At 49.1% G+C, this 20892-nt stretch overlaps 1 protein-coding gene across 1 annotated transcript in view; it reads left to right on the plus strand.

Annotated features, from left to right (window-relative positions):
• LOC140493459 (myosin-binding protein C, cardiac-type-like) overlaps positions 1-20892 on the plus strand; it is an 80694-nt gene that overhangs the window by 26868 nt on the left and 32934 nt on the right. The window contains 10 exon segments of the mRNA XM_072591904.1: positions 3412-3414; positions 4866-4885; positions 4888-4994; positions 5583-5689; positions 8061-8227; positions 14308-14473; positions 15533-15639; positions 17265-17294; positions 18048-18187; positions 19322-19481. Of these exon segments, the coding sequence (XP_072448005.1) occupies positions 3412-3414; positions 4866-4885; positions 4888-4994; positions 5583-5689; positions 8061-8227; positions 14308-14473; positions 15533-15639; positions 17265-17294; positions 18048-18187; positions 19322-19481 (1007 nt within the window).

Raw genomic sequence — 20892 nt, forward strand, 5'->3', positions numbered from 1 at the left:
ACCCCACGGGGGGGGAGAGGGGGGCAGTGACAATATATAAACCCCACGGGGGGAGGGGGGGGCAGTGACAATATATAAACCCCACGGGGGGGGGGGCAGTGACAATATATAAACCCCACGGGGGGGGGGGGGAGGGGGGCAGTGACAATATATAAACCCCACGGGGGGGGGGGGGAGGGGGGCAGTGACAATATATAAACCCCACGGGGGGTGGGGGGGGGCAGTGACAATATATAAACCCCACGGGGGGGGGGGGGCAGTGACAATATATAAACCCCACGGGGGGGGAGAGGGGGGCAGTGACAATATATAAACCCCACGGGGGGAGGGGGGGGGCAGTGACAATATATAAACCCCACGGGGGGGGGGGGCAGTGACAATATATAAACCCCACGGGGGGGGGGGGAGGGGGGCAGTGACAATATATAAACCCCACGGGGGGGGGGGGGGAGGGGGGCAGTGACAATATATAAACCCCACGGGGGGTGGGGGGGGCAGTGACAATATATAAACCCCACGGGGGGGGGGGGGCAGTGACAATATATAAACCCCACGGGGGGGGGGGGGGGGGGCAGTGACAATATATAAACCCCACGGGGGGGGGGGGAGGGGGGCAGTGACAATATATAAACCCCATGGGGGGGGGGGGCAGTGACAATATATAAACCCCACGGGGTGGGGGGGGGGGCAGTGACAATATATAAACCCCACGGGGGGGGGGGGGGCAGTGACAATATATAAACCCCACGGGGGGGGGGAGGGGCAGTGACAATATATAAACCCCATGGGGGGGGGGGGAGGGGGCAGTGACAATATATAAACCCCACGGGGGGAGGGGGGGGGGGCAGTGACAATATATAAACCCCACGGGGGGAGGGGGGGGGGGCAGTGACAATATATAAACCCCACGGGGGGGGGGGAGGGGGGCAGTGACAATATATAAACCCCACGGGGGGAGGGGGGAGGGGGGAGGGGGGCAGTGACAATATATAAACCCCACGGGGGGTGGGGGGGGCAGTGACAATATATAAACCCCATGGGGGGAGGGGAGGGGCAGTGACAATATATAAACCCCACGGGGGGGAGGGGGGGGCAGTGACAATATATAAACCCCACGGGGGGGGGGGGGGCAGTGACAATATATAAACCCCACGGGGGGGGGGGGGGGGGGGGGCAGTGACAATATATAAACCCCACGGGGGAGGGGGGGCAGTGACAATATATAAACCCCACGGGGGAGGGGGGGGCAGTGACAATATATAAACCCCACGGGGGGGGGGGGGGGGCAGTGACAATATATAAACCCCACGGGGGAGGGGGGGGCAGTGACAATATATAAACCCCACGGGGGGGGGGGGGCAGTGACAATATATAAACCCCACGGGGGGAGGGGGGGGGCAGTGACAATATATAAACCCCACGGGGGGAGGGGGGGGGCAGTGACAATATATAAACCCCACGGGGGGAGGGGGGGGGCAGTGACAATATATAAACCCCACGGGGGGAGGGGGGGGGGCAGTGACAATATATAAACCCCACGGGGGGAGGGGGGGGGCAGTGACAATATATAAACCCCACGGGGGGAGGGGGGGGGCAGTGACAATATATAAACCCCACGGGGGGTGGGGGGAGGGGCAGTGACAATATATAAACCCCACGGGGGGAGGGGGCAGTGACAATATATAAACCCCACGGGGGGGGGGGGGGGCAGTGACAATATATAAACCCCACGGGGGGAGGGGGGGGGGCAGTGACAATATATAAACCCCACGGGGGGAGGCGGCAGTGACAATATATAAACCCCACGGGGGGGGGGGGGCAGTGACAATATATAAACCCCACGGTGGGGGGGAGGGGGCAGTGACAATATATAAACCCCACGGGGGGGGGGGGCAGTGACAATATATAAACCCCACGGGGGGGGGGCAGTGACAATATATAAACCCCACGGGGGGTGGGGGAGGCAGTGACAATATATAAACCCCACGGGGGGGGGGGGGCAGTGACAATATATAAACCCCACGGGGGGGGGGGCAGTGACAATATATAAACCCCACGGGGGGGGGGGGGGCAGTGACAATATATAAACCCCACGGGGGGGGGGGGGGGCAGTGACAATATATAAACCCCACGGGGGGAGGGGGCAGTGACAATATATAAACCCCACGGGGGGGGGGGCAGTGACAATATATAAACCCCACGGTGGGGGGGAGAGGGCAGTGACAATATATAAACCCCACGGGGGGGGGGGGCAGTGACAATATATAAACCCCACGGGGGGGGGGCAGTGACAATATATAAACCCCACGGGGGGTGGGGGGGGCAGTGACAATATATAAACCCCACGGGGGGGAGGGGGGGGGCAGTGACAATATATAAACCCCACGGGGGGGAGGGGGGGGGCAGTGACAATATATAAACCCCACGGGGGGGGGGGGGCAGTGACAATATATAAACCCCACGGGGGGGGGGGGGGGGGCAGTGACAATATATAAACCCCACGGGGGGGGGGGGCAGTGACAATATATAAACCCCATGGGGAGGGGGGGGCAGTGACAATATATAAACCCCACGGGGGGGGGGGCAGTGACAATATATAAACCCCATGGGGGGGGGGGGGGCAGTGACAATATATAAACCCTATGGTGGGGGGAATAATATCTGTATATAAACTCCCAATGCAAGGTCAACAATTGTACATAAATGCCCTTAGGGTGGCAAGCGATATAAACCCCAGAGTGGGATTCAATGGGGGGAGGGCACTGGTGGGGTTGGGGTGGGGGTAGTGGTGGCGATGAAGAACTGTCCATAAACTCTGCGGGCATCAATCGTCTGTTGACCTGGGCAGGGTCCTGTTTGTTTTTCTGAGTGAGGGCATTGAGTGGAGTGCAGGAGAGGATGGCGAGTGAGGTTGAGTCAGTAAACGCTGGAGGGAGTGAAATGAGAGTTAGTGAGTGTGGTGGGAGGGAGTGAGTCAATGAGGGAGAGTGAGTGAGCGAATGAGGGCAGTGAATGAGGGAGGAGTGAGTGAAGGGAGTGAGTGAGTGGGCAGTGAGTGAGTGCAGATGGCCATCACAGGTTGGAGCTGTGACAGGACAGAGGGGCTGGTTTCTGCAAGACGGTGCCAGGTGGAAGGAGGGTGCCACCTGGAATCAGCCCGCAATGAGCTGTCTGGGAGGGGTGGGGTATTAAACTCTGGGGCAGGAAGGCAGATTGGGAGCAGCCAGTATTGGTCGCACTGTAAGGGACCAGGGTCACACTGAGGGACAGGGAACTGTAGCTGTTTATTGCCTGCTGTTCTCCTAATCTCTGTCTCTGTCTCTCTCTCTCACTCCATGTCTCTGTCCCTCGGTCATGGATTCACTCGTTCATCCTGCAACTGATTGGCTCCACAATTGATAACAAACATAGCAAGTATGTGATCTCAATCAGCAATGAGTGGGGGTAGTCCTAGGGCCATGGTATTCGTGGGACATGGGGGTAAATGTGTGGTTGGGAGTGGGTTTATTTGCAGATGGGGGGGGGTGTCAAAGTGATGTGGGGGCAATTTTGGGGAGTTATTTGTGGGTGAGTATGGGAGCATGTACACATGGAAGTGTTTGTGGGTGAAACATATTTGTGGATTTTGAGGAGGGGTGGTACTTTGTGTGCCATGAGGGTATTTGAGAGCAGGGGTTTTTGCAAGGTTTTTCCAGGTGGTATTATGTGAGGGTGGTGGGGTATTTGCACTCAGGGGTATTTGCACGTGACATGGGGATATTTGTGGGCAGGGTAATTGCAAGTGATAGGGTATTTGGGGATTTTGCAGATGGGGGTATTTGTAGTGGGGTTATTTGAGGGTGGTGGGATATTTGTAGGTGGGGTTATTTCAGGGTTGTGAGGTGTTTGTAGGTGGAGTTATGGGAGGGTTATTTGAGGGTGGTGGGGTATTTGTAAGTGGGATTATTTGAGGGTCATGGGGTATTTGTAGGTGGAGTTATTTGAGAGTTGTGAGGTGTTTGTAGGTGGGGTTATGGGAGGGTTATTTGAGGGTGGTGGGGTATTTTGTAAGTGGGATTATTTAAGGGTGGTGGGGTATTTGATGGTGTAATTTGAGGGTGGTGGGGTATTTGTAGCTGGGGTTATTTGAGGGTGGTGGGGTATTTGTAAGTGGGATTATTTAAGGGTGGTGGGGTATTTGATGGTGTAATTTGAGGGAGGTGGGGTATTTGTAGCTGGGGTTATTTGAGGGTGGTGGGGTTTTTGTAAGTGGATTATTTGAGGGTCATGGGGTATTTGTAGGTGGGGTTATTTGAGGGTTGTGAGGTGTTTGTAGGTGGGGTTATGGGAGGGTTATTTGAGGGTGGTGGGGTATTTGTAAGTGGGATTATTTAAGGGTGGTGGGGTATTTGATGGTGTAATTTGAGGGTGATGGGTATTGTAGGTGGGTTATTGAGGGTGGTGGGGTATTTGGTGGTGTAATTTGAGGGTGGTGGGGTATTTGTAGCTGGGGTTATTTGAGGGTGGTGGGGTATTTGTAGGTGGGTTATTGAGGGTGGTGGGGTATTTGGTGGTGTTATTTGAGGGTGGTGGGGTATTTGTAGCTGGGGTTATTGAGGGTGGTGGGGTATTTGTAGGTGGGGTTATTGAGGGTGGTGGGGTATTTGGTGGTGTTATTTGAGGGTGGTGGGGTATTTGTAGCTGGGGTTATTGAGGGTGGTGGGGTATTTGTAGTAGGGTTATTGAGGGTGGTGGGGTATTTGGTGGTGTTATTTGAGGGTGGTGGTTATTTTGTAGGTGGGATTATTTGAGGGTTGGTGGGACATTTTGCGTGTGGGGATGCACTGGGACACAGGGTTGTTGACCGGTTTAATTTGTGCCGTCAGGTTTATCTTTGAGAACATTGGAACAAACGGATGCTGACAATTAACCACTGCTCACTGGCTGACGATGCAGCCTACCAGTGTGTGCTGGGAGATGAGAAGACCATCACAGAGCTCTTTGTCAGAGGTACTGTCAGAGTCCCTGACTCCCCGACTGCACCTTCCCCAACTCCCCCCCGCCCCCCCACCAGCCCAGATCACCCCAACCAACCCCCAAATCATCCCAGGCCCTTGCCCCCAAGCCTGACCTCATCTTGACCCTCACCTGACCCAAACCTGACCCCAGCATAGACTTCACTCCTGACTCCAAACAAAACTAGAGCCTCCATAACCCACCCACGACCCTCAACCTGACCCCATCAGAAACCCTCTTCATGATTCCACCCTTGCCCCTGTGCTGACCTTTACCCTGAGGGTGTAGCCTTCACTAGAGGGAAAGGTCAATCGTACTGAGGGGGAGGAGGCATCACTCTGTCTGAGGGACCTCAGTGAGGGGGAGGAACCATTACACTGTCTGAGGGACCCTCACTCTTTCAGAGGGACCATCAATGAGGGGGAGGGGGCATCACACTGTCAGAGGGACAGTCACTGTTTCGGAGGCACGCCTAGGTGAGGACGAGGGGCCCTCTGTAAAGGGTAGATGCCGTTATTGATGTGGAGGGGCCTTCACAGATGAGTGGCTGTGTGCCCATACTAACTGCCTGTTCTTTACCATGACAGAGCCCCCCAGTGTTGATTACTCACCCCCTCGAGGATCAAGTGGTAATGGCGGGTGAGAGAGTGGAGTTTGAGCTCGAAGTGTCTGAGGAAGGGGCTCTGGTCAAGTGGTAAGTGGCACACTAAATCCAGACATAGAAAACCTGTAATACAACAAGTATACATACAAATCCCTCCTACAGCTGCACATTATAAAACAACCTCATTGGAGTGAGAGCACGCATATTGGACATTATTAACCCATCACACTGTAATGGTGGGCAAGACTGCTGCTTCAGCTACTACTAACCCATCACGCTGTGCCAAGTGCGTACAACTGGATATTTACTCATTTCACTGATGTGTGACAGACTTAAACAGAGGGAGGAAGGCAGAAAACTATAGCCAGTTAGCATGATCTCTGTCATCATCTTAATTATCATTTTCCTAATCGTCATGTTAAATTAGAAATGGCCTAGTAATGGGAGTGGTTCTCGGGCCTCCCCACTGTTGGGGGGTGATTGTGAAGTGCTAGGTTGGATAAATGCAAATACTGGATTAGTGGTGCTGGAAGAGCACAGCAGTTCAGGCAGCATCCAACGAGCAGCGAAATCAACGTTTCGGGCAAAAGCCTATTCCTATGAAGGGCTTTTGCCCGAAACGTTGATTTCGCTGCTCGTTGGATGCTGCCTGAACTGCTGTGCTCTTCCAGCACCACTAATCAGTATTTGATTTTCAGCATCTGCAGTCATTGTTTTTACCCTGGATAAATGCAAAGGCTGGACAAGTACGTAGCAGAAGCAGAGAGATTGTATTGAAGATTTTATCTTCTGTAGGGATTGGATTAAGCTTTCAAATGTCAGGCAGGCAGTGAATTTCTTGAGTGTGTGAGAGTTGGTTTTCTGTGAACAAGCAAAAGCGGCGTGATGGGTTAGCATTGGTGATGAGTAATCAGTCAGATTCAGTGTACAGCTAATGATATCATACAGCATAGAAACAGACCATTTGGCACACATCTCAAACCACGCTAATCCCATTTACCTGCACTTGGTCTATGAAATCACTCCACAGAGGCCAGTATCTTGTCACACATGAACACTGATCCAGCTCCCTCAGAGGACACATCATGGCTCCTATTTGGAAGCCAATTTGTGGATCGGGTTTACCAACTTGTCTTGGATCCCATGGAGCTCTTACCTTTTGGAGCAGCTGTCCAAGTAGTTTCTTACTGCAGCCAATGTAAACCACAGCAACCGCATTACCCTCACTAATACACTTAGTCAGCTTTTAAAATCCTCAATTAAATTTGTCAGATTGGATGGCCCTCTAATAAATCCTTGCTGACTTTCTCTGACATTCCCTGCTTCCAAGTATTGATTAATCTGTCCCTCAGCACTTTTTCCAATAATTTCCCTGCTAATGATATCTCACCTAAGCAGTCTGTAATTACCTGGCCGTTCCCTGCTACTCTTCTTGACAAAGGACCCACATTAGCTACCCTCCAGTCAGCTGGAACCTCATCTGTGGTGAGAGAGGTATTAAATATCTCCACCAGGGGCTGGACACCATGGTTCAGCTATAGATAGCCCTGCTTAGACCACTCTTGGAGTCACTGAGAGCTGCTGTGGGCCCCACACCTTTGCAGAATGTTAGCATGTGAGGGAGAGCAGTGCAGATTTATTGGAATGAAATCCAGCAGTCAAATGGTTAAATTAGGAGCAATTAAATAAGATGATCTCTTGCTTCTGGCATTTACAAGGCTTAAGGGGTGGAAGACCATTAGGAATGTTTAAGCTATCATAATGGTAACAGTTTCTGCTGGTTGGGGAGAGAGTACAAAAGTCAACACCTTACGGGATTGAAATTAGGGAACACTTGATGTGAAATCCAGTGTTGATTGGAAATCGGAGATTTCGAGGGTTTTTCGTTAACTGTTCAGTGATGAGAAGTTAGATCACTCATCAAACATGTTCAGGTGAAATGGCGGGTGGATTTGAATTGCTAAATGATCTCCTGTACCGAGATCTCTGTTGTGCAAGAAATAAGATGCAGCAGTGGGGATATTGAGTTACAATGCTGATCAGCTACGATCTAATTAACTGCTGTGACTGACTTGGGAACTCCATCACCTCGGCATTAAACAATATTTCCGAGGGTATGGGCATTTCTGGCTGTACAATCTTCATGGCCCCTCCCTAGTTACCCTGGAGAAGTTGCCAGTAAGTCTCCTTCCAGGTTCCTGGTGATTAGAGATGTCTCTGCATGCCGTCCTATGGCACCTCTGACTTGTGTTCCATGCCCTTGTGAACATCCCCCTTTTGTTGCCCTGAAGTCCTTGGAGAATTGGCTTGGGCCTAGTTTTCCTCAGTTTCCAGTGATGCAATTCCCTGTGTTCCTTTGATTACCTATTGATGGCGGCAGTGTAGGGTATTGTGGGGAAAAGCAGCAGGCAGGGGTTTGGAGGCTGACATGATGTTGTCATGATGTTTATTTTGTACGCAGGGAACGCAACGGCCAGGAGCTGAGACGAGAGGAGACGTTCAAGTACCGCTTCAAAAAAGACGGCAAAAAGCATGTTCTGTTCATCAATGAGGCTACCAAAGAGGATGCTGGTCACTACACTGCCAAAACCAATGGAGACCAGTCTGTGGCTGAGCTCCTTGTCCAAGGTAACAGGAGGAGAAAGCAAGGTGGGGGGGGGGGTGCTGTTGCTGGATCCACTCAGTCCACTTCTCCTCATACTGTCTCAAACATTTCCCTCCCTCACACCCCTCCTCCATCAGCTATGGACGACCATAGATTGGCATTTCCTGAGTAAACTGGTCTTCTTAAACTGACAGTGAACTGTTGGCCCTGGTAACATGTGAACAGGTCCTAGATTGGGACAATGTGGGTCAGATGTGCAGCCACCTCTGCCCCTTCATTGATGCTTCCCATTTCTTAATGCAGCGTCTCTGACTTACATAGGGTCGGGTTACTCATAGTCCAGATTAGCAAACCCAGCCCAGTAATTGGGGCTTTGATTCGTAAATCAAATCATTAGATCAACATAACAGTAGATAGGGAGAACAAGAACAAGTGTGTGTAAATTTAACATCAAAGAGTGTGGCGCTGGAAAAGCACAGACGGTCAGGCAGCATCCGAGGAGCAGGAGAATCAACGTTTCAGGCAAAAGCCCTTCATCAGGAATGTGGTGCAGGCCCGAGGGGACTGAGAGATAAACAGGAGGGTGGAGGGGCTGGGGGGGATGGTAGCTGGGAATGCAATGAAGGTGGGGAGTGATAGTGATAAGTCAGAGTGGAGGGTGGAGCAGATAGTTGGGAAGGAAGATGGACAGGTCAGACAGTTCAAGAGGGCGGTGCTGAGTTAGCGGGTTGGATCTGGGGTAGCGTGGGGGGGAGGGGAGATGAGTAAACTGGTGAAATCAACGTTGATCCCATGTGGTTGGAGGGATCCAAGGTGGAAGATGAGGTGTTCTTCCTCCAGGTGTCGACTGGCTCGGATTTGGTGATAGAGGACGCCCAGGACTTGCATGGCCTTGGTGAACTTGGAGGAGGAGTGGAAGTGTTCGGCCACAGGGCACTGGAGTTGTTTGGTGCATGTGTCCCAGAGATGTTCTCTGAAACGTTCCGCAAGTTGGTGTCCTGTCTCCCCAGTGTAGAGGAGACCACTTCGAGAGGTGTTTGGGTGTGCAGGAAAATCTCTGCCGAATGTGGAAGGATCCTGTGGGGTCTTGGACGGAGGGGTGGGGGCTGGGGGGTGGTGTGTGCAGGTTTTACACCTCTTGCAATGGCATGGGAAGGCGCCAGGAGTGGAGGGTGGGTTGGTGGTGGACATGGACCTGACGAGGGAGACACAGAGGGAACAGTCTCGGCAGAACGCAGATAGGGGTGGGGAGTCGGTGGCTTTGAAGTAGGTGTCCCTTACTCCCAATTCGTACACCTACGCCAAAACGGACATCTAGTTCAAACTCACCAACAACTACCTGGACTACACTTCCATCCACCCCACCTTCTGTAAAAACACAATCCCTTATTCCCAATTCATCCACCTCTGCCATATCTGCTCCCAGAAGGACCAATTCCACTCAGAACATTAGAGATGGCCTCAAGGACTGCAATCTCCCCACCCCCATGATCAACAATGCCCTCTAGTGCCTCTCTTCCATTTCCCGCACCTCTGTCGTTGAACCCCACCCCTCCAGATGCAACAACGACATGACAGAACCCCCCCCCCCTCCCCCCCCCACTTCCTGGCTCTCACCTTTCACCCACTAATCTCCAGATACAACATATTATCCTCTGCCATTTCCACCACCTACAAACAGACCCCACCACCAGGGATATATTTCCCTCCCCACCCCTATCAGTGTTCTGCAGAGATTATTTCCTCCGTGACTCCCTCGTTAGGTCAATGCCCCCACCAAACCACCCTCCGCTCCCAGCACCTTCCCCCCTCACCTCCATCCAAGGCCCCAAAGGATCCTTCCATATCCTGCACACCCAAACACCTCATCTACTGTGTCTGTTGCTCTCAATGTGGTCTCCTCTACATTGGGGAGACAGGACAGCAACTTGCAGAACATTTCAGGGAACATCTCTGGGACAAATGCACCACCCTGTGGCCGACCACTTCAACCCTCCCTCCCACTCCACCTGGGTCTTATCCACTGCCAAATCCTAGCCACCCGACACCTGTTGGAAGAATGCCTCCTCTTCTACCTTGGGACCCTCCAAACGTATGGGATCAATGTGGTTTTCACTAGTTTCCTCATCTCCCCTCCCCCCATCTTATCCCAGATCCAACCTTCCAACTCGGCACCACCCTCTTGAACTGCCCATCTTCCTTCCCACCTATCCGCTCCACCCTCTGCTCTGACCTATCGCCATCAACCCCCACCTTCATCTACCTACCACATTCCCAGCTACCGTCCCTCCAGCCCCACCCCTCCTCCCATTTATCTCTCAGCACCCCTGGGCCCCCACCACATTCCTGATGAAGAGCTTATGTCCGAAATGTTGATTCTCTGCTCCTTGGATGCTGCCTGACTGGTTGTGCTTTTCCAGCGCCATACTCTCAGCTCTGATCTCCAACATTTGCAGTCCTCCCTTTCTCCCATAAATTTAAAATGATGTGCAAAAAAAGCAAGAGCGATGTGAAAGAGGATTTTTCATTCAGTAAGGAGTTAGGGTCTTCAATACACTAGCTGAAGATGTGGTGGAGGCAGGTTTTAACTGAGTCATTTCAACAGGGTATTGGATGTTTACTTGGATGAAAATAGTGCGTAAGGGAGTGGAAAAAAGCCAGGAGATTGGCACAAGGTGATGACGTTCATTTGAAGAGCCAGAGCAGGAAGAATGGGCTGAATGGCCATAATAGTTCTGTGGAAAAAAAAGAGGCCCTGTGGTTTGAGCATGGGCTCCCTTTCCCCTCAGGGAAAACCGACACTGAAATGTGAAACTCTTTTTCAGTGAAGGAGAGCTGGAATTGAGGATTGTTAGGTAAAACTGGAATCAAACAAAACCTTCAAAGCAACAAAGATGAGGTAAGGAACGCACGTTCTGACAGTGACCACGGGGAAGGATTCCAAAAATGGGATTTTCTGAATAAGTAAGCCAAAATATCCTCTAACACCCAGAAGCAGGAGTGGCATCATGCTATAGAATTAACCCATAGCCTCTAGTGGAGACAATACACCGAGTGCAAGCACAACTCCAAACAAAGAACAAAGAAGATTACAGCACAGGAACAGGCCCTTCGGCCCTCCAAGCCTGCGCTGATCCAGATCCGCTAACTAAACCTGTCGCCTATTTTCTAAGGATCTGTATCCGTCTGCTCCCTGCCCATTCATGTATCTGTCCAGATATATCTTAAATGACGCTATCATGCCCGTCTCTACCACCTCTGCTGGCACCATATTCCAAGCCGCCACCACCCTCTGTGCAAAGAACTTTCCCTGCATATCTTCCTTAAAGTTTTCAGCTCACTTTGAACTTGTGACCCCTAGTAATTGAGTTCCCCACTCTGGGAAAACATTTCTTGATATCCACCCTGTCTATACCTCTCATGATTTTGTAGACCTCAATCAAATCCCCTCTCAACCTCCATTTTCTGATGAAAATCATCCTAATCTACTCAACCTCTCCTCATAGCTAGCACCCTCCATACCAGGCAACATCCTGGTGAACTTCCTCTGCAAAGTTTTTTCCAAAGCATCCACATCCTTTCGATAGTGCAGCGACCAGAACTGTACGCAAACAAGCCGACACTTATTAAACTTCATCCACACCTTGGAGAGGCGAAGTGAATTTGGACTGGAATTGGTGCTGGAGTTCAGTCTGAGAATGAACTTTAACCTGAGGCCAAGACAAGGGTGGAGGTGATTACAAGGTTTCCTGAAGACCTAGATGCAGTGCCACAAGACATTTAATGATCTTGCAAGGTCAGTTAATGCATCTTCAAGTGACCCACTTATTAAACCTCACACACTAGTCAATACAATCACAACTCAACCAAACAACAAAATATTAATCAGACTCCAAATCTGACATTCAGATCCTACATCTCATAACAATCTAAATCTCACATTATTATAATTCCAGCTGATAGTATGACTGGACAAGTTAGATCCCAGAATGAAATTTAGCTTGACGGATCTTCTCATTAAATTTAACTGAAGGTCTCTCACTAAAGTGCAAGCACATCGATCTGCAGTTTTGCTTTTAACAAAAAAAAATAACATAAAACGAACCAAGCTATCAAAGATTGGAAGATTTGAAAATACGGAAAATCAAAATCTCCCGTCCAACACCATCACTTTGCATGTTGATTAATGACAAAGAAATTCCTTCACTATCAAAACTGTCAGTTTGACTTCATAGCTTCTTCTGAGTGCCAGTCCTGTGAGCTGTGAAGTCTTTTCTCTTAACCACTCACACAAGTGAGAGCTTAGACTTTCTCAGTCTTTTACTGATCTGCAGAGTTTTAACCAAACACTCCTGGTCTGGAAGGTTCTCCAGCAACACTCTTTCACTCCGGTAACTGCACATCTGCCTGGTTTGTTGAGGAAATCCTTTAAGTCTGGACGTGTTACACCACTCCTTTCAGTAGACTTCAGTGACTTTAAACAATGCTAGAAACCATGAAACAATTCCACCATCACAGCAAAAGGCAGTAGCACGTTTCTGGGATGGTGAGATTGACTTATGATGGGACACTGGCCCTGTATTCTCTAGTGCTTTGAAGAATGGGTTGTGATTTCATTGAAGCTTATAAAATCCTAACAGGGCTCGACAGGGTAGATATAGGAAAAATGTTTCCTCCTGACTGAAGAGAATGGAGGAGGGGGACCTAGGATCTGGGGACAGAGGTTCAAAATGAGGGGCGAGCTATTTTGGATTAAAATGAGGAGGACTGTCTTCCCTCAGATAGGGACTGAATCCTTGCACCCTTTGCCCCAGAGGCCTGTGGAGGATGTGTCACTAAGTGTGTTCAAGTCCAATGGCAATTGATCTCAGCGGATATGGGGATAGTACAGGGAAATGGTGCAGAGGGAGAAGGTGAGCCGTGGTCTCCATTGAATGGTAGAGTGGGCTCACAGGGCTGAATGGCCTTTTCCTGTTCTGATTTCTGCAATGCTCAGGAAAGTTGTTTAAGTAAGTACATAAATACTTTGGGTGTGTAATAGGGTCCGTGTAACTGCTGAATGCTTGTTCAGCCACGTAAGGTTCAGAGCTGGAGCAGGTGGAACTCCAGAATGACCAGTCTCCTGAACTACGTGCTTCCGGCTATGACCCCACTGCATGAAGATGAACATCAGAGCCAAAAATGGCATCCAGCCCAGCTAACACCAAACATGACTGACTGAGGCCTCTCCAGAAGAACAATGACACTTGGGCACAGGATGGTGAAGAGTTGGATTTCGCTGCCAGAAAGTTTAAAATGAGAACAAGAAGAGATTTCTGCAAATCACTAGCTTCGTTATAGTAACCAAGCTGAATGGAGAATGTACAAAGGAGGCCTAACAAAGGGGAAAATGTCTGAGGTAGATTAGTGGCTCACATAATGGGGAGCAGAGAGGTCATTTAATATATTTAAGGTATTTGGAGGAGGGTGAGATGGGCTTAGAGATATTGTTGTGGAGCCAGAGGAAGTAGCCCTACAGGAAGTGAGTCCCTTGCATCCATCTTCACTGGAAAAGGGGATGTTTCCCAAATAGAACATAGAACATTACGGTGCAGTACAGGCCCTTCAGCCCTCGATGTTGTGCTGACCTGTGAAAATAACCTGATGCCCATCTAAACCACATCATTCCATTATTGGAGGAAGGGGACATGAAGGGGAGCTGATAAAATGATATAATGAAGGGGACATATTGGAGCTGGTAAAAATGGATCAACTTGAGAGATGTGTAAGATCTGCGGTCATCAAAAATGAACCATTGCAGATGGATACCCTCTGAGCTGAGTGAGGACAATAAGGGTGGTGACATGCCAGGTGCTGTAACCTTCCTTGTAAGTTCACGGCAGACTTGTTCACAAATTAAAGCCATGGGATTAAAGGGATTGTAGCAGCAGGGATTCTGGATGAACTATGGGCTCGGAGTTTTGGGGTGAAGGATTTATTTTCAGACTGCAGGAAAGGATACATTGGTGCTCCTGTAAGATCAACGCTGGGACCACTGATCTTTGTGGTATGTCTGAATGAACACCACTTGGTTATACTCTCATGTGTTCTCCTGTCCCTGCAGAGAAACAGCTGGAAGTTTATCAGGACATTGCAGATTTGACGGTGAAGGCTGAGGAACAGGCCGTCTTCAAGTGTGAGGTGTCTGATGAGAAGGTCAAAGGGACCTGGTTTAAGAATGATGTGGAGGTCATTCCCAATAACAGAATGCAAATCACACACATTGGCAGGTAAACCATTGTGACTATGTCAAGAGCTCAGATCAAGAGTGGCTGGCATCGATATCTGGTGTCTGGTCTTGTGGGTTTGGCATCATTAAATTTTGCCCTCAGATCTTGTTTCTGGAGGATTATCTACCATTGAAGAAAACAGACTAATCTATAATTACTGAGTTTATCCTTACAACCTTTCTTGAACAAGGGTTTAATGTTTATACTTCTCCTGTCCTCTGGCACCTCCCGTGAGTTTTGGGAAGATTGAAAGCTTATGACCAGTGCCTTTGTAGTTCCCATTCCCACTTCCATTAAAATCCTCGGGTGTATTCCATCTGGTCAGAGAGTCAAGCAGCATGGAAACAGACCCAAACAAAACTAGTCCCATTTACCTACGTTTGGCCCATATCCCTCGAAACCTTTCCTATTTATGGACCTGCCTAAATGTCTTTTAACTGTAACTGCACCTGCATCTGCCACTTCCTCTGGCAGTTCATTCCACATACAAACCATCCTCTGTGTAAAAAAATTTGCCCCTTTGGTCCCTTTAAATCTTTCTTTTCCTTAAAAATATGCCAGGAGAAAGTGAGGACTGCAGATGCTGGAGATCAAAGCTGAAACTGTTGCTGGAAAAGCGCAGCAGGTCAGGCAGCATCCAAGGAGCAGGAGAATCGACGTTTCGGGCATGAGCTTTTCTTCAGGAAAATAACTCCTACACATTAGTCTTAAAGTCTACTTTTTATTTCTTAATTCCACCCATAAATGAAGTTTAAAAACCACACAACACCTGACGAAGGAGCAGTGCCCCAAAAGCTAGTGCTTCCAAAGAAACCTGTTGGACTGTAACTTGGTGTTGTGTGATTTTTAACTTTGTCCACCCCAGTCTAACACTGGCACCTTCACATCATGGCTACCCATAAATAACATATTACCTTGTTTCCTTCTCATTTTTCCCCTCTCCTTATTCTTTCATCCTGAATCACCAAGACTCCTCCTTTGCTTCTCCGTTTTCCCATAGGTTTGCAGTATTGCTGTATCATTACCAGACTCTCACTCTGTTCTGTTTGCATTCCTCAGAATCCACAAACTAGTGATTGACAATGTGAGACCTGAGGATGAAGGTGATTACACCTTTGTACCTGATGGCTTTGCCTTCAACCTCTCAGCCAAGCTGAACTTCCTGGGTAAGCAACTGAATCAGATGGATTTCGGGAAATTTGTCAGTGCAACGAATCCTGAGTAACTGGGTGTATTGCAATTGCATTGGAATGAAGGATATCCACTGACAGTGCTAGTCTTACCAGGGGGTCGAATGGTATCAGCTCGATCCTCATGATTCCAAACTGTTTACTAGCTTTATTGCTTGATTTTGAGATCTCAACTGGGGAGTTAATCAAATCATACTAAATGGGTTTCCTCATCAATTGCCCTTTAACAAACTAATTGGGGTGAAGTTGGGCTTTAGAATTAATCAACTTGGGTTGACAATGTCTGTTTGACATGTGTCATTTTCCTCTAAGCTGTTGTGTTTAATTCTCATCACCTCATTATAGAAAGGATGTGGAAGCTATAGAGAGGGTGCAGAGGAGGTTTACCAGAATGCTGTCTGGACTGGAGGGCATGTCTTATGAAGAGAGGTTGAGGGAGCTAGGGTCAGAGTGTGTGGTGCTGGAAAAGCACAGCCAGTCTGAGGGGTGGGAGAATGGACATTTTGGACATAGGCCTTTCATCAGGAATGTCCCAAAATGTTGACTCTCCTGCTCCTTGGATGCTGCCTGACCTGCTGAGCTTTTCCAGCAACACACTCTTCGACTCTGATCTCCAGCATCTGCAGTCCTCATTTTCTCCTAGTCGGGGTTTTTCTCATTGGAGCAAAGAAGGATAAGACGTGACTTGACAGATGTGCACAAGATGATGAGAGGCATAGATAGAGTGGATAGGCAGAGACCTTTTCCCAGGGCGGAAATGGCTATCATGAGGGGGCATAATTCTGAGGTGATTGGAGGAAGGTTTCGGGGAGATGTCAGAGGTAGGTTCTTTGTACAGAGAGTGGTGGGAGTGTAGGAGAAAGTGAGGACTGCAGATGCTTTAGATCAGAGCTGAAAAATGTGTTGCTGGAAAAGCGCAGCAGGTCAGGCAACGTCGATTCTCCTGCTCCTTGGATGCTGCCTGACCTGCTGCACTTTTCCAGCAACACATTTTTCAGCAGTGGTGGGAGTGTGGAATGCACTGCCACTGATGGTCGTAGAGTCAGAGACATTAGGGACATTTAAGCGACTCTTGGATAGGCACACGGATGACAGTAAAATGAAGGGTATGTAGGTTAGTTTGCTCTTAGGGTAGGATAAACACACGCACAACATCGAGGGCCGAAGGGCCTGTACTGTGCTGTACTGTTCCATCTGTACCTTTCTGCAGATAAGGTGATTATGTAGCTCAGTGGTAGTGTCCTTACCTCTGACCAGGAGGTTTGGGTTACAGTCATATCTGCTCAAGAGGTGTATACTAACATCTCTGAGCAGGATGATTCAGAAAGTATCTATGTATCAGATCAAGAGAGACCTGTGAGGCAGTGGGTAGTGTCTCTGCCTTGGAACTAGGAGTTCTGGGTATGACTCCTCCTTTCATGATCCTGTGTTTCCAAGTTAATTTATAAATCCTTCTGACATCGGCCATTCATAGACCTATACTTGGTCTGCTGTGTCAAGGGGTGTGTGAAAATTTCTAAGTGAACAGAGTTTTTCTTATTACTTAATTTTAAATTGTTTTATTCTCTTTCCCCTTTCTCTTTCTCTGTTCATCACACCAGAGGTTAAAATTGACTACGTACCCCGGCAAGGTATGAACATTGTATTCAATACATGATAGTGCGGGGATGGGGGTAGGGGAGCTGTGGGGATGAGGTGGGGGAGCTGTGGGGATAGGGGATGGGGGAGCTGTGGGACTGGGGATGGGGGAGCTGTGAGGATAGGGGATGGGGGAGCTGTGAGGATAGGGGATGGGGGAGCTGTGGGGATAGGGGATAGGGGAGCTGTGGGACTGGGGATGGGGGAGCTGTGAGGATAGGGGATGGGGGAGCTGTGAGGATAGGGGATGGGGGAGCTGTGGGACTGGGGATGGGGGAGCTGTGGGACTGGGGATGGGGGAGCTGTGGGGCGGTGGGATGGGGAACTGTGGGGATGGGGGAGCTGTGGGGCTGTGAGATGGGGGAGCTGTGGGGCTGTGAGATGGGGGAGCTGTGGGGATGGGGATGGGGGAGCTGTGGGGCTGTGGGATGGGAAGCTGTGGGGATGGGGGATGGGGGAGCTGTGGGTCTGGGGATGGGGGAGCTATGAGACTGGGGATGGGGGAGCTGTGAGGATAGGGGATGGGGGAGCTGTGGGGCTGTGGGATGGGGGAGCTGTGGGGCTGTGGGATGGGGAAGCTGTGGGGCTGTGGGATGGGGGAGCTGTGGGGATGGGGATGGGGTAGCTGTGGGGCTGTGGGATGGGGGATCTGAGAGGCTGGGGTTAAGGATGGCGATAGAGGAGCTGCAGGGATGGGGATGAGGGTCCTGTAGAATTTTAAAACAATATGTTTCTGCACTCCGCAGATCCCCCCAAAATCCACCTGGACTGTTTGGGCAGAATTCCTGATGCCACCATCATTGTTGTGGCTGGGAACAAGCTCCGGCTAGATGTGCCCATCACTGGAGACCCAGTCCCTACCGTCATCTGGACTAAAGCTAACCAGGTGAGACCAGGGAGGGAGTGGGGGGGGGGGGGGGGGGGGGGGGGGGGGGTGCGAGGGGTTGGGGGGGTGTGGGGGGGAGGTTGTGGATCTCCCAATGGGGTAGACGTTGGAGAATCAGAATCTAAATTCCAAGTCGGTTGATGATAGACTATAGCCCGTCCTCCTACACACACACACGCACGCACACACAGTGATATACACTGCACTACACACACTCACTGACAGCAATATATATGGCACACAGATATCTACATGCCACACACAGTCATAAACAGTGTACACAGCAATACCTGTTACACAGTGATGTATACTGTACACACATTGTACACATGAATGCAGTGTACCCATGCTACCAATGTTTTACTGTGTACTGAGTGTGCAGTAATACCTGTTGTACATATATTATAGTGTCATTCAGTGTACTCGAAAATACTATGTACAAAACATTATTGTATTGTAAAGTACACTCTTCACTATAACCACAATAGATATTTGTACCGTAACTGAATCACATTTACTCTTTTGCCACTTACCTGGCAACTCCATTTGTATTTCCTGCAGTCTACAGTTTTCTTTAATGTCAATCATGTACCCTATTTTTAAATCCTCTATGAGCTTCTTCATCATACTCCTACATTTAAGTGCAAATCATTAACACATACCACAAACAGAAGAGTACTGATCCAGTACTGAGCCCTATGGAACCCCACTGGAAACAGACTCCCAATCACAAAAACGCCATCAAACATTCTTCTTTGCTTCCTCCAATGAGCCAAATTTGGATCCAACCCGTCACTTTGCCTTGGATTCCACGTTCTTTCTTGCCCCACTCACTGGCAATCCCTTATCACCATGTTGAGGTACTGGGGATAGAGGTGAGAATTGACGTGTTCATAATTAATCTCTGAATGTTATGTGAGGTTACCGCTCAAGAACCACAAGCGCCCGATGACTGGACCATCATCGCTCTATCCTCAAAGTAAGCTGGTTGGTTTAGCCTAGTGAACTCCATAAGATGGGATGCTGTTGTAGGCACCAACGCAAGGATGATGGGTAGCTTCGAGTGAAGGTCCGAGATGGGTCTCAATGCAAGTGCTAGTCGGGGTGTAACTCTGACTGTGTTGCCATGGACAGGTGATCACAGAGCTTGATGGACGTGTCCACATTGAGAAATACCCTGACCACTGTGTATTCATCATGGAGGGAGCAGAGAGGTGTGATCAGGGTGTCTACACTGTCCTAGTGAAGAACCCAGCAGGGGAAGATCGAGCCGATATCACTGTCAAAGTAGTTGGTGAGTACGTGAGACTTGAACCATAGCCTGGAGGCAGTCATTGGATGATGTTATCATGTTAATGTTTCATTGGATGAGCCAGATCCCAAAGTGAAACCTGGCTTGATAGATAAAAGAAATAAAAAGTAAGTCATATATAGATTTACAACAGTTTCGAAAGATCTAAACAAAAAACAGTAAAACAAAGTTTCAACCTTTACCCCAGCAACATTCTTTGCAGATACTCATTCTAAGTGGAGTGTACATTGTACAGTACAGCGCAGAGTGGGCCATTTCACCCACTATGTTGTGCCGAACATGATGCCAAGTTAAACTAATCTTTTCTGCCTGCCCTTGGTCCATAATCCCTTCTTCCCTTGCACATTCCCTTAAACACCCCTATTGTATCTGCCTCTACCACCATCCCTGACAGTGTGTTCCATACTCCTACCACTCTCTGTGTCAAAAACCTTTCCCCTCACATCTCCTTTGAACTTTCCGCTTCTCATCTTGAACGTGTGCCCCCTAGTTTTAGACATTTCATCTCTGGGAAAAAGATTCTGACCATCAACCCTATCTATGCATCTCACAATCTTATTGACTTCTTTCAAATCTCTCCATAGCCTCTGCCACTCCAGAGAAGACAAGCCAGGTTTTTCTAATCTCTAATACCTTCTAATCCAGGCAGCATGCTGGTAATTCTCTTCTGCGCCCTCTCCAAAGCTCCATATCTTTCCTGTAAATGTGGCGACCATTACAGGGTCACTCTTACCTTCACTCTTTAACTTCTTACTTAACTGAGTCTTTTGCAGGTTTGATGAATGAGAGACCCCTTTCCAGTTTTTATAGCTTGATCACCACTCTCACAGCTTGAACCAAATTAGTTTGCACAAACTACCCTTCCTTATTACTAGGGTGAACTGAAACTGGTTCGGGATAGAATTCAAAGAAAGCTGGTGCGTGTTCTTAAACTTCAGCCATTAACCCCACAGACATTGGACACTTAAATCACATGCCTTCTTGGAATTGGTGTCTTTTACACAGATCTATTTTACATAAATTTTAAAATCCAAATGGCCAAATTGTTATCACATTAATGTAAGGTGATTGGGTTCATCACTGAGTGCAGTACTCAGACCAGTTCCTGATAACGGAACTCTCCCTCACACAAACGCATCATCCCAAAAGCCGCTGTCAAGCTACATGACTGAACCACATAAGGGGGTGTTAGGGTCAGCTGATTAAAAGCCAGGTCCCTGAGGGAGGCAAGGTAGACCCTGGAAGAGTTGAGAGAGGGAGTTCCAGAGCTGAAGGCCCAAGCAACTGATGGCATAGCTACAGACAGTGTAGCAATTAAAATCAGGAAGGTGAAAGAGAGCAGTGTAGGAAGAGGACAGGGATCTTGGAGAGATGTGCAAGCCTGGAGATGATC

Source organism: Chiloscyllium punctatum, chromosome 22 (genome assembly GCF_047496795.1).
Source record: "Chiloscyllium punctatum isolate Juve2018m chromosome 22, sChiPun1.3, whole genome shotgun sequence".
Taxonomy (NCBI): domain Eukaryota; kingdom Metazoa; phylum Chordata; class Chondrichthyes; order Orectolobiformes; family Hemiscylliidae; genus Chiloscyllium; species Chiloscyllium punctatum.